Raw genomic sequence first — 17580 nt, 5'->3', positions numbered from 1 at the left:
GTGGAAAGAAGAATAGCCAGAGTGATCCTCAGAAGCACGGTAAGATTTTGTTTCTCACACTTGGATCATATTATCAGGAAGAGCCTGTCCTTGAAGAAGGACTGCATGCTTGGTAAATAGGAGGATCAGCAGAAAAAGACACACTCAGGAGATAATTTTCCAGTGACTGCAAAAAATTAGTTCAAAGACAGGAACAATATTAGGATGACACAGAAAAAGGCCTCGTTTTGTTGTCTTGTACAGTGTCACCATGAATCAGAACTGATTAACAGCACCAACAACAGCATGGTAGGGCTGTGTTTAAGTATTTCAAGGAGCACCAGTGTTTTCCACAATAGTTGTGCTATCCCCATCGACAGTGGATACATTTCTAATAGAAGAAACGGTCATTCCAACATTTTTCTTGAGTCATCTATAATGAGAAGGTAACTTCAGAATAACATCTACTGGTATTCTAGTTCACATCTGCAGTAGTGCATCGTTTTAAAAGTCTTTAAATACATCTCTGATCAGTGGGCGACTATTGAAAAGTTGTATAGCTGGTTGCATATTAAATAGTGGGCTTCTAACTGCAAGGTCAGTAGCTCAAAATTACTAAGCCATTCACTGAGAGTAAGAGGAGGGCTTCTGCTCCCATAAAGAGTTGAAGTATCAGAAACCCACTGAGGCAGTTCTGCTCTGTTCTAGAGTCTCTAGGAGTTGACGTCAAAAAAGGTACAATCAAAAACAGTGGTTTCCAAGAGGTTCTACGGGGCCATGAGAGGTGTGCCAGAGGGGATTCTGTGGAACAATGTGACTTTCATACCCCACAAAATGTCAATGACTACCACATATGAAAAGAGAGATGAGACACTAATTTCCGCCCTATATTGTGTGAGGTAGACTAAAAGTAGTAAAGAGATTTTCAGGAAGTAGCATGACAATGTAGAATGAACGTTAATATCCAGAGCAAAAGTTTTTCAAAATTGGAGATACCAAAAGATTTCAGGTATTCTTGAATAAAGTAAATCAAAGAGAAATGTTGACCAATGCAAACATACCTTTATAGACATATGACTAAACAAATATGAATGGAATATATAGGAATCAAATAGTTATGCTGTTCTATGAACATTGGAATCCTATAGGCAGGATCAAACCCACCAGTCACTTCATGAGAGAGAGGCTACATGCTTCTAGGAAACCTTTTCAGTATTAGAATCCCTATGCCACATGGACATGATGGAGAATTTCAGAATCATCAACCAAAGAAGGCTGTGTAACAGACCATTAACTGCTTATCTTTAAATTCGGGTGAAAATTTTAAAAAATTCTTAAAGTATATAAGAGCCTAAATATGCAAAATCCACCTAAATTTGGAAAACATAGAGGGTTACTAAGAGTTTGAATTGACTTGAGAGCAGTGAGTTTGTTATTGTTGTTATAACCAGAATAGATATAATGCACTGAATATTAATGAAAGAAGTCAGAGCTACTCGTGTGCTAACATCAAGATCTTCATGCATGAAAAAAGCAAAAAGATCTTTAAGAGACAAAAAAGAAAGAAAAGACAAAGGTAGAAGTCAGAGACTCTGAAATTTGCTCTTGAACATACAGTAAATAAACAAATCGAAGTCATGCTGAAATAAGAGAATTAAACAGAAAATTTCAACGGGCAACGAGAAGATACAGAAGTGTATTATAATAAAATGTGCAAGATTTAGACTTATGAAGTCAAAAATTAAGAACATATCAAGCATAGCTAAAGCATAAAGAAAATGAAGCAAAAGAGTTACTAACTTCCAGGTCAGTAGTTCAAATCCGCTAGCCACTCTGAAGAAATGAAGAAAAAGTTTAAGCCTTGAGTTGTAGTAATGAAGGCTATGTTGGCAAAATATTGAATGATGCAAATAGTATCACAAGAAAATGAACTGATTATACATATTTTCTGTACTAAAAATAATCAGTTAGCCTTCAACCATTTTGAGAGGCAGCATATGATCAGGAAGAGATGATATTTAAGGAAGAAGCCCGAGTTGCACTGAAGGTATTAGCAAAAAAATCTCTTTTAAAAAAATCCCTATCATTAAGGAGCTTTCTCTTTTTTCACTGCCCCTCCACTTTACCAAGCAGGCTATCCTTCCTTAGGTACCAGTCTTTCCCGAGAAAGGACATGCCAAAAAGACACACGACAACATCTCACCACTATTGCTTCTGAGGAACCTTCTGGCCGTCCTTCTTCCAAGACAGATCTGTCTGTTGCTTTTGCAGGCCACCGTACTTTCAATATTCTTTGCCAGCATCATCATTCAAATACGTGATTCTTCTGCCTTCCTTATTCAATGTCTAATTTTCACATGCATACAAAGTGATTGAAAATACCATAGTATGGGTCAGGCACCTGTTAGTACTCAAATTGATATCCTTGTTTTCAACACTTTAAAGGGACCTTGTGAAGCAGGTTTATCCAGATTTATCCATGCTGTATTATTTCTTCACTGCTGCTTCCATGAATATTGATTGTGGAGCCAAGCAAGATGAAATTTTGGAAAATTTCAATCTTTTCTCCATTAATCACGGTGTTACCCATTGGTCAAGTTGTTAGGATTTATCTTCTCTTTACATTGAGTGTAATCCATAATGAAGGCTGCAATCCATTTATCATGATGTCGATCTTTATGGGGTCCATCTCACTTGTGATGACTTCTAATGTTCTTGGATTTATACTTCTTACAGCCTAACTCCCAATGAAAGTAGATGTTTATAGCTATTTTTTCTCCTTTTGAATCATCACCCATCATCAAATGAAGGCTCCGAAAGTCTTACTCCATCATATTATTATAGTTGACTCTATTTATGTAGCTCCTCATCAGTCATATTTTGAATGCCTTCTGACCTTAGTAGCTCATTTTATGGCACTACATCTGACAATGTTCTGATACTATTGATGAAACGTCAATATCTGACAATGTTCTGATACTATGCATGAAGGGTCAATATCTGACAATGTTCTGATACTATGCATGAAACGTCAGTATCTGACAATGTTCTGATACTATGCATGGAACGTCAATATCTGACAATGTTCTGCTATTTTCCATTAGAATTTCAGTAGCCAATTCTTTTGAAGCCAGCAGCCTATTCTTTCTTTGTAGACTGGTCTTGATCTGGAAGTTCTCCTGACACATGCTCATCAGGATGATCCTGAAATACCTGCGGCCTAGCCTTCAGCTTCATAGAAACATTCAAGATAGCAAAGAGGGACAAACTGACAGGCACAGCATTCTATGGAACCAGTGAGCAAGAAATTGGTGTGTTGCATTGGAAAAATCTACTGCAAAAGAGCTCTTTAAAGTGTTAAATAACAAATTTTCACTTTGAGGACTAAGATGTACCGTACAAAAGTGATACTATTTTAATTAGCCTCACATATATGTGAAAGTTGGATACTGCATAAGAAAGATTGTAGAAGAACTGAAGGATTTGAAATATAGTTTTGATGAAGATGTTGAAAGTATCATGCACTACCAGAAGAACAACCAACCCGTCTTAGAAGAAATACACCCAGATTTCTCTTAAGAAGAATATATGATACTAATTTGTCTCATGAACGTTAGACATATTATAGAGAAATAAGTCCCTAGACTTATAACACATTACTTGCTAAAGAAAAGGGTTATAGAAATGAGAAAGACTCCCAAAGATTTGGTTTGACATATTGGCTGCAACAATGGGTTCAAACATAGCAACAGATGCCATAACCTGGTTGCTAAAAGTGAGGAGGATTTGAAATGCTTGTTGATGAAAATGTGAGGCTGGAACAGGATTGAGCAGTGTTTCATTCTGCTGTGCATAGGATTGCTCTAATTCAGAAACAACTCAAGAGCAATTATTAAGAACAAACACATTATTAATTGGAACAAACATGTAAAATACTTATAAATTATGTATGAGAATATCATGCATTCTCTCTAAATATTAAATTATAAAATTTGCTAGCAGTTTGTCATCTGAAAGCTCCATGACCATATGTTTAAGATATTGGAAGGATAAAAACAATGTATTTCAAGCAATATTTGATAGTATATCTAAATTTATCTCTCTCTTTTTAAAAATCATTTTATTGGGGGCTCATACAACTCTTATCACAATCCATATGTACTTCCATTGTATCAAGCACATTTGTACATTCATTATTCACATCATTCTCAAAATATTGCTCTCAAAATATTTGCCCTTGGTATCAGCTCCTCATTTTTCCCTCTCCCCTCCCTCACGAACCCTTGATAATTTATAAATTATTATTATTTTGTCATATCTTATACTGTCCGATGTCTCCCTTCACCCACTTCCCTGTCCATCCCCTAGGGAGGAGGTTATATGTAGATCCTTATAATTGGTTCCCCCTTTCCACCCCACCTTCCCTCTACCCTCTGGTTTCATCACTCTCACCTGTGGTCCTGAACGGATCATCTGTCCTGGATTCCCTGTGATTCCAGTTCCTATATGTACCAGTGTGCATCCTCTGGTCTAGCTGGATTTGTAAGGTAGAATAGGGATCATGATAGTGGCGGAGGAGGAAGCATTTAAGAATTAGAGGGAAGTTGTGTGCTTCATTGTTGCTACTTTATCCAAAATTAGACCCTTTGTTTTTTTCCTCAATCATATTTTAGTGTAAGAAATATAAAAACTTTAAAAATATGATTATTTGGTGCTAAGTATCTCATTATTCCCTTCTCTCATGCATAGTCTAGCATAATTTATAGTTGATTGTCATACTTGATTATCTTGAGGGTCTTCATTACAAGAAAGAGGAGTATAGAAGTCAGGGAGCTTTTTCTGAAAAATAAAAAGAAATATTTTTCTTCTCACATCCATTATTTTGATGAATAGCAACAAATATTAACTGCAGACATGAGTAGCTTCTACTCCAAATCCTTATTTCACTTACTAGAGCACACATTTAATTGATTGCACTGATCCATTAACATAAGCAGCGGATCAAGGAATTAAAGGCACTTCTTTGAATCTTCATGCCTAGAAAAGTAATGGAATGGATTGAGAAAGTCCATAGTATTCATCACACATGAGGACTTATTAATACTGAATTTATATTGATTACTGTTGGAAGGAGGAGGAAAGGAAAATGAGATTAGGGAAGAGATGGGCAGGACCAGGAGTTCATTGGAGTCTCTTTTATATTTCATATAAAAAAGGAAACAAATATTGTATAATTTTAAGTTAATTTAGATGTTCACGATATTATCCATATATACTTATATTTCAAGTATTCCTAGATAAATTAATAATTTAATATTTATAATAAAGCATCCTGAACTTGAAAATTATATCAAAGGTTTAATTGAAGAGTGCTATGTCACTATAAAATTAAGTTAAAGATAATCAGTTAATCAGGTCCTTGACGGGCTTTAAATACAAAAGAAATTTCATTGCATAATGATAAATTGAGAAGATGAAACAAATGGCTCAGCTAATTTCTTGGAGGCTTTATAAATATATATTCATCATAATTAGTGATTTCATTACATTTAAGGAGAAAAGTTGTGTACTATTTACATATTGATAATTTTTATGATATTTGTCTCCTTAAATTTGAATTGACCCATTTTGACTTCATCTGCTTGTGTTAGGTCAGCAGGAGACAATATATTGCTATTAAACATTTGCCCTGTCTTTGTATGCCAAGCACAAAGGGGCTACAGTTAATTGGTTTAGTGTACAATTCAGAGAAGATTGAAAGCAAATCATTTCTCTGCCAGGCATCACCACGGCAACCACATAATTTTGTCTCCATTGAGTTTTTTTAATGGAAGATCTGTACAGATCCTTGATAATTTCCCTGAGTACCTCTAATATTTGAAGGCACCAATTAACCACAGGTTTCAAGGGGACCACGAAAGTTTTGACTCTTGCTAATTGGTAAGACTATTTAATAAGACTCTTTGGGTGCTCAACTTTTCCAAAGCTCATTAAAAGTTTTCTATCACAATCACAGATGCCTCCTTAATTACTGTCTCATTATTTACAATAATATCTCCTGAACATTGCTTTTCCAATTAAAGTGACTCTCCACATTGCTTGGGTCAAAGATACATAGATGTCAGTGATTAGGGCTTCCAGTCCCTGTTGGTGAACAGCCTATCCCCTTAGTGTGAAGGAAAACGTGAACCAAAGACTATTAAGAATTCTGCTTCAAGGTGCTAGAAAAGTGAAATGACCTTTAACATTTATTTACCAATTTCATTAAAGATAGGTTGATTGACTAGTACTAGATTCAAAATAGTTCATCAAAATGTTTTAGAAGTTAAATAAACTAAAATACACATGTGAGTATGCAAAGAAAACCATAGCCAATCCAATAAGCCCATCGGTTTTGCAGAGGCTGTCAAAAAAATATGGGGAAGGTACTGCTCCTCTTACTCTCTCTCACCTTCTTAAATTTTAATATGTAAACATTTAAAGAAACTAAACTTTGGATTATTAGTCAATGTTTTAGGCTGGATTGTCTAGAGAAACAAAACCAGTGACATTCATATACGTATAAAGAAGCAAGAACTTTATATCAATAAGTAGTGTTAACACCAAGATGAAGGCAGGCCACTGTTTCCAGGGCCCACAAGGCAATGAGAAAGCCTAAGGAGTGTCTATGAATACATATTACCACCCCTCTAAATGTGCACATTAAAAACCACTTAGAGGCTTCCTCATCCCAGATGGGGTCAGTTTTTCAAGACGTGTAGAAAGGGAGAAGGATATTGAGTTGCTACAAAATCTAAGGGAGGGAATAGTAATAGAGCTTAAATTGTGAACACTTGGTTTTCAGAAGGTTGTGAATGAACTAAAATCCCAAAATTCATTTGCAGGGTGCACATGGTGAATCATCTGGTGAGTCATCTCCAATCATAGTTGAGAGACATGAGTGGCCCTATTATCAGGTAGAGTATTGCAAAGTCAATTATGGCAACACAGTTTAAATGTAATCATTTATCATTTGATCTTCCTTTTAACCCATTTCATAGCTATTCCAATTTTTTTAAGTGACGGGAGGATAAATTTGGATAAAGCTCCTGATATATCTAATCATGAGTCAGGGTTGTGGATAGCCTTGCTAACATACTTAATGCATCTCAAAATGAAATGTTGAAGACGTAGTTAAGTTAAAATTTTTAATTTCCCTTATGATGCATTTAAATTTGTCCTAGCTTTTAATATTTACTGCTTGCTTTTTAATTAAGGTTACTATCTGTTTTACATTGTTATTTTATTAGATTTAAAAAAGGTTTTCTGTATATGAAATCAAGGATAGGTAAATCTACAGAGACAGTAACTTGATTAAGGGCTTCTTGGGGTGATGGCAGGGGAGGTTGGGTTCGGGGAAGGCACGAGAATGGAGAATCAAGAAAATGTTCTAAAGCTATTGTGGTGATGATTGTACAACTCATTTTGATGTGCGTGAACTATTGAATTGCATGATTTGTGGATTGTATGCAAATAACACTGTTATATGAATAAAAGGGTGTTGGTTTTTTTAAAAAAAGAAATATTATATCAAAAAGCCACCCCAACTCAATCCAACTCAAGTCAATGGGTCTGATGCTAGGCAGATCCCTCGTCAAATCCATTGCTTGTTGGCCAATGAAGTATAAAGATAAAATGGCAGGCCAGTGAGTGCAGATCACAGGATCCAAGGCTGGAGGAAAGATGGAAAGGGGCTGACAGGTCAGAGAGTCTCGGTGAAGTCCTACTGAGGAGAAAGTGAAGCACGAGAGAGAGAGAGAAAGAGAGAGAGAGAGAGATGTTCCCAGTGTCTCTCTTATGAAAAAGGCCACATCTTCAAAGAGGTATTAGCAGGCTGTGACCTTATTGATAGACTAGACTCCACCTCTACGCTGCTACACAAGTGAAAATTGCCATAAAACTGTTGCGGTCAATTTTCAGATAACTATTTTATTATTACTAATTAGAATAAAGGGGTGAAGGAGAGGGCTATTAAACATTTTATTTCTGAAACTTGTTTCTCATTTTTCAATTTCCATAGTACAAGTTATTGATGTTACCTTATGTGATAATTTGATAATAGTCATATGGACTAGTGTAAATCATGACTATATTTATCTAAGGATTCTGTAGATAAATTGTCCTGCTTTCATACTCCATATTCCCTCCTCGGACAGCCTTCCTGGAAGAAAGTTATTGGCAACTGACTGCTAAACACAACCTCTAGACTACTGTACTTTTTATCTTGTTTTTCTCCAATTCCCAAGTCTGTTGCTTAGAGAGGTGGACTAGACGACAGAGCTGTTGCAATTACCAGGCTTTCTCTTTTTATCGTTTCTGCCTAAATTCACAGGCAAACTCAATTATTTAGAGCTGTGCCTCTTGACACAAAGAAAATGTCGTCCTAAGAAGCTGCTAGTAAGAGAGGATAAAATATAGGGCCTCTCTATTAAAAAAAAACAAAACTAAATTCAAACCTGATTTCAAATGTTAATTGCATCTTCATTCATTTAGCCATAACACTAATTGTTCCTGAAAGTATGAGAGAAGAGTGGGAATGTGGAACCTTGGAGAAAGCTTTGTGTGCCACGGATCTGTGCAACCCTGTTTGGGAACCATTGTCAAGTAAAGTTTGAGGGAGTGGCATCTGAACTTTACATGAAGTAATCACTGACATTGAGTCAGCATGAGGTAGGGAATACATTTACATTCCTTTCTGTATGTTTCAGTCAAAAATGTCTGCCTACTATATTAGAAATTAATTTCTGAGCACCTGTTTTCAGAAAGGCTATGGATGACAGGGAAAGCCCATTTGCAGAGCCCCCACAAAGATTAAACTTCCATGGAATTCTTTCTGATCACTAAAAATGAATGGAGTTAGTCTTTGCGTAGTGCATTGGAAAGTGGGTTACTTTCACTCCTCTGGAGCCAGACAGTCCCTCGTAGAGATTTAGAGGGTGTGTCCATGATGGAGATCACACTATGGGGAACAGTACAGGAAGTCAAGTAGTCATGAGCAATGCCTTTTCAATTATACACTGATTGCTTCTTTGAATGCCCTGGAGCAATCTTGTAAGTTCTCCTATCTAACTTAATATACATGTGTGTTAGTTTGGGTCGACTAGAGAAACAAATTCATAGACATACTCGTGTGTATAATAAATAGCTTTATATACAAGAGCAATTGAATATTGAGAAAACATTCCAGCCCAGTTCAGATCAAGTCCATAAGTCAAATATTAGCCTCTATGTCTGATATCAATCTATAAAATCCTCTTCAGACTCATGAAACATATTCAATAATGCAGGAATATCACAGGCGGGAAGGTGGGAAGTCTTGTGGCTCCAGTAGTGGTATAAGCATCTCAGTGCTGGCAGGGGTCTCCATACAGCTTCTCCAGTTCAGGGCACTAGGGTAATTCCATGTGTCTTGTCAGCTGCAATGTCTCCCAGGAAGTGATCCTAGAGAGAAAGTATTTCCAGCTTCCAAGGGGGAAATACAGGAGTTCCCAGAATCCTTAGGAGAAGGCAATGGCCATACAGAGGCCTCATTGACTATATCCCAATTAAAATACTAGACTCCACTCCTACACAATTAATCCTCAAATTGACACCAGATTATGTAACTACCCAAACGTCTTAATCATGGTCTTATTCTGACTTCTGAAGTCCCACCTGTAATTGTGATGTATTTATCTGCCATCAATTATGAATTTGTAAGTTTGCTTTTTTCCATGCCTTATTTAACATGCATCTTCTTTGTGATTCCCTGGGAACCACTATGACCTTATGATAATGGGTATGGCTTAGTCATTCTTAAGACAATAAATTAAGTCCTCTTTTGTACTCTAAAAAACTACTTCTGACAGTCATAGGCAGCATACAGCTAAGAGAAAATGTCCTGCTCTGCCTCCTATAAATATTATTCTCATTATATAAAAATATAATTAAAATATCTAGGTGTATTCCTAAGAATTTAACATATGAATATATTCCAAATATATTTTAAAAAAACTGATGTTTTTAACATGAGTTATCTTCTGTGTCTCCTTTTATTAAAGTGGGAAAGTCAGAAGATAAAATTCTGAACTTGAGACCTGGTCAGTGTTCTCAAGTTTTGTTGTATTTCTTGTTACCTTTTGGCTTTGTATCTAGAGCTATGAATAATAAATTTGGAACCACTGTAAAGAGTATCAGAGGAGCATAGGCAACATTTTGGGCATTCCTTTATGGTTCGACATAGCTAAGCTCCTTTGCATAGAACCAGCATAGTGCAGAGCTATGTGGACTATAGTATCTGAATCAGACTAAAGTTGGTCAGAAGCATAAAGCAAGGAAGAATCTCTTATCTATTACCATGTAGAAGAGAGTGTTTTTATATAACAAAAGTGCAATTTTAGAGTCGTATTTTTATGTATTCATCTTTCTGTGATTTTGTTCATTCTTATCTCAGCCATGGTACTGTGAAACTGTTTTTTTTAAATATAAAGTCTGATTTGTGTAGTGGTATCTCAGGATTTTAATTATTATTTTCTAGATCTTTAACTTTTTATATACTAGCTTAATCTTTACTTTTCCTTATTTGGAAATACTTGTGTTTAACTGTTTAATCTATTTTTACATGGACTAATTTGTCCTTATTTTATTAAATCATGGGAATATTATTGATATATTCAGAAGATTAAATCCTCACCTCATGTCTGCACTCTACTTTTCTTGTCTTTCTCCCCAGGCTTCCCTCTTTGTATTGAAGAAACAAATCAACACATTATGTGATGACCGTCATTGTCCATTTATATACAAGTCAGACATACATAATTAGAATATTTGCTCCTATGTGGTTGCTGGTAGGTGCCTCGTTGGTTCTGACCCATTGCTACCTATGCACAACAGAACCATGCGCTGTCCAGTCCTGTGCCATCCAGACAATTATCGGTATGCTTGAGCTCATTGCTCAGTCTCTATGTAAATTCCTCTCATTGAAAGCCTTCCTCTTTTTCAATGGCCCTGTACTTTACCTAACCTCATGTCCTTCTCCAGGAAAGAACTGGTCTCTTCTAAAATCACATCCAAAGTATGAAGGCAACATCTTTCCAATATTGCCTCTTCTTAAACTTCTCCCAAGACTTTTATTTGTCCTTTTCACAGTCCATGGTACTTTTAATATTCGTTGCCAGCCCCACAATTCAAACTCACTGATTCTTCCGCAGTCTTCTTTATTCAAGGTCCAATTTTCATATGCACATTAAGCAATTGAAAATGTCATGCCTCGGATCAGGCACACCTTAATCCTCGAAGTAGTATCCTTTCTTTTCAATACTCCAAAGCAGTGGACAGCAAATATTTGACTGAAGAGCCAATTCTGTTCCTCATAACAATTGCTTAAGAGATATAAATATTTTTAGAAGTGAAATTGCCATTATAGAAAGCTCTTTAATTCTATTCAATTTCATTTCACATAGAAAAGAGCTACATAAGGCTTTCTAGGTTCAGTTTGCAAACCCTGATCTAAAGAGACACTGTACCATAGAAGATTTACTCAACACAATGTGCCTTTTAATCTCTTGACCTCTGCTTTCTGGAGTATAGACTTTGGATCCAAGGAAGACAAAATCGGTGACAACTTCAACCGCTTCCCCACTAATAATCATGATGTTTCCGATTGAACTAGTTGTCATGAATTTGATCTTCTTTACATTGAATGTGGGAGTTGCATAATCTGTTTTCAATTTGAGACTATTATGAGTGAAGGCATGGAGTTCAGCCTGTCAATCAGGTCTCAGCTTGATCACCTCACTTGGAGGCTCTAAGAAGATAATAGTTCCCTGGAGGCAGGACACATACACACTCCCTGTGAGACCTTCCTGTTGAGAAGACAAGTGAAGCTACTCTGCCCTGGAGCTGAAGGAGCCACATGAAGACCCCTGCCAGCGCTGAGATGCTTACACATTTACTGATTCAGTTTTGCTCCTGCAGTCGGCATCAGTGCATGTGTTTTGTGAGATGTAGGAGGACTTTTTGGATTGGTGTTGGACATATGGGCAAATGTTCAACTTGTTGGCTTGGGCAGCACTGGGTTGGGATGTTTTCTTGATGTGCACTTAACCTTTATATAAAACTCTCTCTTATACATGAGTTTCTGTGGATTTATTTCTCTAATCTACCCAGACTAACAAAAAGCCCTTCCCAATTTTAGCAAGCAAGACATGTTACCTACATTACAAAGATTATTAATAATCCTTCCTCCAATCCTGATGTAGCATTCTTCTTAACATAATTCAGCTTCTCCAATGGTTTGTTCAGCATACATATTGAATAATTTAGTTAGAGGAAATAACTTTGTGCCACACCATTCCTGGTTTTAAACCATGCAGTATTCTCTTGTTCTGTTTGTACAACTGCCTCTTAATCCATGCACAAATTCCCCATGAGCACAATGCAATATTCTGTAGTTCTAAATCTTCTGAAGGATATCTATTGTTTGTTATGATCCACACATTCAAATGTCAGTCAAACACAAGTAAATGTCTTTCTCGTGTGATCTACGGTAAGCCAACATCCACCTGACACCAGTACTGATGTCCTTAGCTCCATGACCGCTTCTGAATACAGCCTGAACAACTAGCAGCTCTGTGTCGATGTGCTGCGTCTACCTTTGTTAGGTGATCTTCAGCAAAAATTTACTTGCATGTGATAATCCTCTCAAATTTGAATTTTCTGTTGGGTCACATTTTTTTGGTGTGTGTCTGGAGGGAGGTTGGGGCACAAATATGTATCTCTTTGAGTCAGTTCGTCAATGTTATGTCTTCCAAATTTCCTGGCATGAAAGAGTAAGTGTTAATTAGTTTGTTGAAACATTTCAATTGGTATTCCATCATTCCTGGATCCTATTTTTGACTAATGCATTCAGCGCAGCTTGACCTTCTTCCTTCAGCACCATTGGTTCTAACTAATTGCTACCTCCTGAAATAGTTGAATGTTGACTAGTGCTTTTATGTATGATGACTCTGTGTATTCTTTCCATCTTCTTTTGATTCTTCTTGCATCATCACTCAATTTTTACCCATAAAATCTTTCAATAGTACAACTCGAAGGTTGAATTTTTCTTGAGTTCTTTCAGATTTGGATATTCTGATCATATTCCTCCTTTTGTTTTTTTGAACTCTAAGTTTTACAGGAATGCCAGTTTGGATGACCCTACAGAAAGAGCAACAGGAGCAATGCTTCCCTGAGGGAAGACCTGGGGTAGGGGGTGGGGGTGTTCTTAGTAATGTTCACTGTATAACTCCACTCAAGGGGAGTGAATAATAGAATTGTAGGATATATATATATATATATATATAAATAATATAAACAATAAGTGTTCCTGGTGGGAAGGGGGGGGGGGAATGGGATAAAGGAAGGAGAGCCCATATCAAATACATTAAGGAGAAAGAAAGTGTTTTGAAAAGGATTGTAGTAGTTATTGCACTTATGCTTGAACTATTTGAATTATGGAATGCTATGACATTTGTAAGAGCTCCCAATAAACTGCTGAACTAAAAATAAAATAGGGTGGGACAATGCTGTATTTAGGGAAATATTTGATACTCTCCCATTTCCCACAAAGGAAAAAGTTACTCTGCTGAGGTGATGTGGGAACAGGTCCGACCTCAGGAGAGGGAGGGAGACAGAGTCACCAACCTGTCCTACGCGTGTGCACACAGACTTGGTAGACCAGGCTCTGATGGCTCAGATCTAGTTTATTGTTGTCTTGGGTGCATAAGCCTATCAAATGTTACCCCACCTACTTCCTTGTTCTAAACCTTAATCTCATAAGGTTATGAAATTGCGCTAATGAGGAAGAGGCAGTAGGCTCTGGGCAGGGCTAGTGCAAGCAGAGGAATGCGGAAGGTGATAGAGCGCCCTCCTTCTGGGAGCCACAGTGTCTCACCTGTGTGCCCAGAGCCCTTGCTCAGAGAAAGGGGTTGCGGCTTCTCAGGCCCGCTCCAGAGGCTGAGTAGCATTCTGCACTTTCTACACTGTTCCTCCTTTATGCATTCTAACTATACAGCCATTACCCACACAAAGTGGAACTTCTCCTGAATAAGCGATTTTTAAGAGAGAAAAATATAGGGATTAAAATGAATGATTAGCATTCATTCAGACACATTGTAACAGTGCTGGGAGATCTGGTTAGTGATCACTGATATGCCATGACATAAATGATCTGCTCTGATTTTCTTTTGCCTTGGAGGATGTTCTTTTAAATAGACCAAATTGTTCAGTAGAGCACAAGGGTGAGAGCGTAATAGTCAGGTGGTTTTCCTGAACCATCATCTAAATGAAATTGGCTTTTAGGCATCAGTTTTTGCTTGTTTGTTTAGTTGATTATTTGTTTTTACAAGTTCCTAAGTGTAAAAGGAACATTTAAGGGCAAATTATTTGCATAGGCTACTTCAGATTTCATGAAGCCCAGAGATACAATAGAAATTTTAACAACAATGTTGGGCAAAATGTTTGAAAATAACATGAGGACTAAGCACAATGAATATAATTAGGGTTTTTTCCACATCCAAACAACTCCAGGAGCATCTATATTCTACAAAAATCTCAGACTCTGTAAGAGCAAAGACATACAAATCAATACTCAAATTTCCATCTATAAAAACAAAAATTTCTCTTTGGGACTTAGCAGGAAATCTTATTGTTATTCTACTTTGTAACACACACTTTAAATCTCTTTAGCTTCTCTAATAGTAATTCATATGACCTAATTATATTTGTATGTAGAAGCTTTCGATCTGATACATGATATATAAACCTATGAATTAAAAAATTTGAGGAAAATGAGATAAGTTGTTTCTTATACACAGAGCGTAATATTAGAATGTTTATAGTACTCCAAATAAATAATGTATGAAGCATTTAATCTAATTTCGATTTTTTTCCATTGAATGTCAATATATTTTACAGCTTTCCAATAGATGGGCTTTCCTTGTGTTCCTTCGAGCGAGGTTAAAGAGACATTGATAAAAATGCGCTAAGTATGAGGGAGCAGCTTCAGAAGTCTTTAATAAACTAGTTCCCCAGACTGCAAGTCCATGTATATCCCCAGAAGCCATAGGCATTTCATGGATACACGTGGAGGAACTGAGTCAGACGGCCCTAACAACCCAATGAGAAGAAGCAAAGGGAGCCTTCCGGCCTCTCCTGTTTAGACAGAATGGGGACAACTGTCCTGGTCTGGGTCATTGATCTTCTCTCTCCCTTTTGTTCAAGCTTCTGGAAGAAGCAACTGACTTGTTCCTTCTGTTCTGCACAACAGACAGGGACACAGACAGACAGACCCACAAAGTACCTGCAGAAGGATCTTGTTCCCGTCATGGTCCTCTGTCTGCCACCGGCCCTCACCGATGGGGCTGCAAGGGTTAGGCAGGAGAGGTACCAGCTCGCCGATGTCCTTGACACGGAACTCTAACACAGAGGAATCAGTTGGGACTGGGGTCTGGCCGTGGGGCAGTCTCTTCAGGGAGAACTGAATGTCCACATCCAGATGGGAGAAGATGGGGAAGAGGCAGAAGTCCGCCTTCCTCTGACTGGGGCTGCGCTTGAGAATCAGCTCGTAGAACTTGAGGCTGTCCTCGTAGTTCTCGTGGCGACAGTAGATGGTGAAGCGCACGATTTCCTTGCCATAGTGCACGGGCCGGATTGCCCAGAGCGGTGCCCCGGGGGCCAGCGTGAAGAAGTCCTGGCTGCAGGGTAGGTAGGGCAGGAACCTGCCGTGCACCAGCTCAGCGTGGTGGAAGTGCCACGGCGGCCGCTGCAGGGTGCCGTGCAGCTGCAGGATGTGCTCCTCCCCTACTCTTCCTGGAGGAAGAGGACCACTGCCAGGGCCGGCTGCGCAGCCATGGGGGGCTTCTTCCGCCTGCGAGACGCCTTTCTCTCTGACACGCGGAACAGCCTGAGGTCTGGGTGTATCCAAGCTCAGACCTGGTCGATGGCCTCCTGCAGGTTCTGGGATTCCCCCGGGTTTGCAATTATGTGGATGCTAACCTGGAAAGGGTCCTGCGCCTCTTCCACAGACAGATCACTGCTGGCAGAGGACATGTGGCTGTAGTCAGACCCTCCGGTCTCGGCGCCCGAGTCCACGCACTCATCTTCCTCACCGCCGCCGCCGCCCACCTTGGGGTCCATGGCTACCTGAGGGCCGCATTCCGCCCGGGGGCACTGGGGTGCTGAGCGGCACCCTCACCGCCGCCGCCCCGCGCGGCAAGTCCCTGGGAGTGCGCACGGCCCGCCTCCAGGCACCGGCTGGCTGTGCCCCCCCCCCCCGCGCCACTCTCCGCGCCCTCTAATTTCAATTTTTAATGACAATTTTTTCATATATTAGGATTTATGAGCTCTTGTCATCTTCTAAAATTCTAGAAATCTTAATTTAGACTGAAGGACTCCAAACTCAGGATATGAGTCCTATTTTATAAATCAAAAATAGAAGGTTTGAGGGCTGTCTCTTTACAAGACATAAATATAAAACTTATCAATAGTTGACAAAACTTGATATGACCAGGGAGAGCTTAATTGGGAAATTTTGGAATCAATACAAAGTAAAGAAAGTTCACATACAGGAACTTGCTCGCATGTGCCTTTGATGGAATTAGGGTTCTAGGACTACCTGGTAATGAAGACCAAGGTTATGGTAGCACCCTGAATCAATCTAGTGAACATCTATAACCTGAAATATTGTACGTATCCCAATCATGTCTCCTTCACACATTCTGCAGTCCTACCTGAGACTGTGATGACTTGAGATGCCACCAATCATGAATGAAGAAAAAAATCACTTACCATACCATTTTTAACAATAAGATATCTATAAATACATTTTACCAGAAGGTGAAAGCCTTGTAAACTAAAGATTAAAAGGGGAAAAAAACAAAGAAATTTAAGAAGACTTAAAAGAATTAAAAGACATCAATATTCATGGATAGAAGACAAGATTGTTAAGATGTCAGTACTATCAAAGAACCCTTAAGTCAATAATCAAATTTGTAAAACTTTTTCTTTTTTTAGAATATGGAAAACTTAGTTCTCAAATCTGTCTGGAATTGTTAGAGGAACCATAGCCATATATATAGTTCACACTCACCATGGTCAAAGTATACTCTAATGATGCACTATTCAAAACAGTTAGTATGGGAATACAATCAAAAACTTGCTGTCTGGGAGTTGTTTCTGACTCACAGGGACCCTGTGGGACAGCCAGCAATATCCTCTGCTGCTTGCGGAGAGTGTTCTCTTTATAGAAGTAGAAAGCATCACCTTTCTCCAGCTGAGTGCGTGGTGGTCTCTTACAGCTTTCCTTTAGGCTAGCAGCCCAAGCCTAACCCACGGCACCACCAGAACTCTTTCATATTAGTGTCAGACTAGACACAGAGATGACTGGTGGCTTGGTGCCTTACAAGCTGGATTGCTGATCACATGGTTAGCAATTCAAAACCATCAGCCACTTCTCAGAAAAAAGATGAAGCTGTCTGTGCCTGTAAAATGTTGTGCTCAGAAACCCACAGGAGCACGTCCATTATATCCTACATGGTAGAGATA

At 38.4% G+C, this 17580-nt stretch overlaps 1 protein-coding gene across 1 annotated transcript; it reads right to left on the bottom strand.

Moving 5' to 3' along the window:
- Window positions 1–15248: 15248 nt before the first annotated feature.
- LOC142441216 (protein FAM124A-like) lies at window positions 15249–16173 on the bottom strand. Its single transcript, XM_075543268.1, is given in 2 exon segments — window positions 15249–15840; window positions 15843–16173. Coding segments are annotated over 2 exon segments (918 nt in total). The 3' UTR covers window positions 15249–15253.
- Between the last annotated feature and the right edge of the window lie 1407 nt (window positions 16174–17580).

Source organism: Tenrec ecaudatus, chromosome 2, assembly GCF_050624435.1.
Source record: "Tenrec ecaudatus isolate mTenEca1 chromosome 2, mTenEca1.hap1, whole genome shotgun sequence".
Classification (NCBI taxonomy): domain Eukaryota; kingdom Metazoa; phylum Chordata; class Mammalia; order Afrosoricida; family Tenrecidae; genus Tenrec; species Tenrec ecaudatus.
The sequence above is the reverse complement of the archived record's forward strand: the minus strand, read 5'-3'. Positions and strand labels throughout refer to the sequence as shown.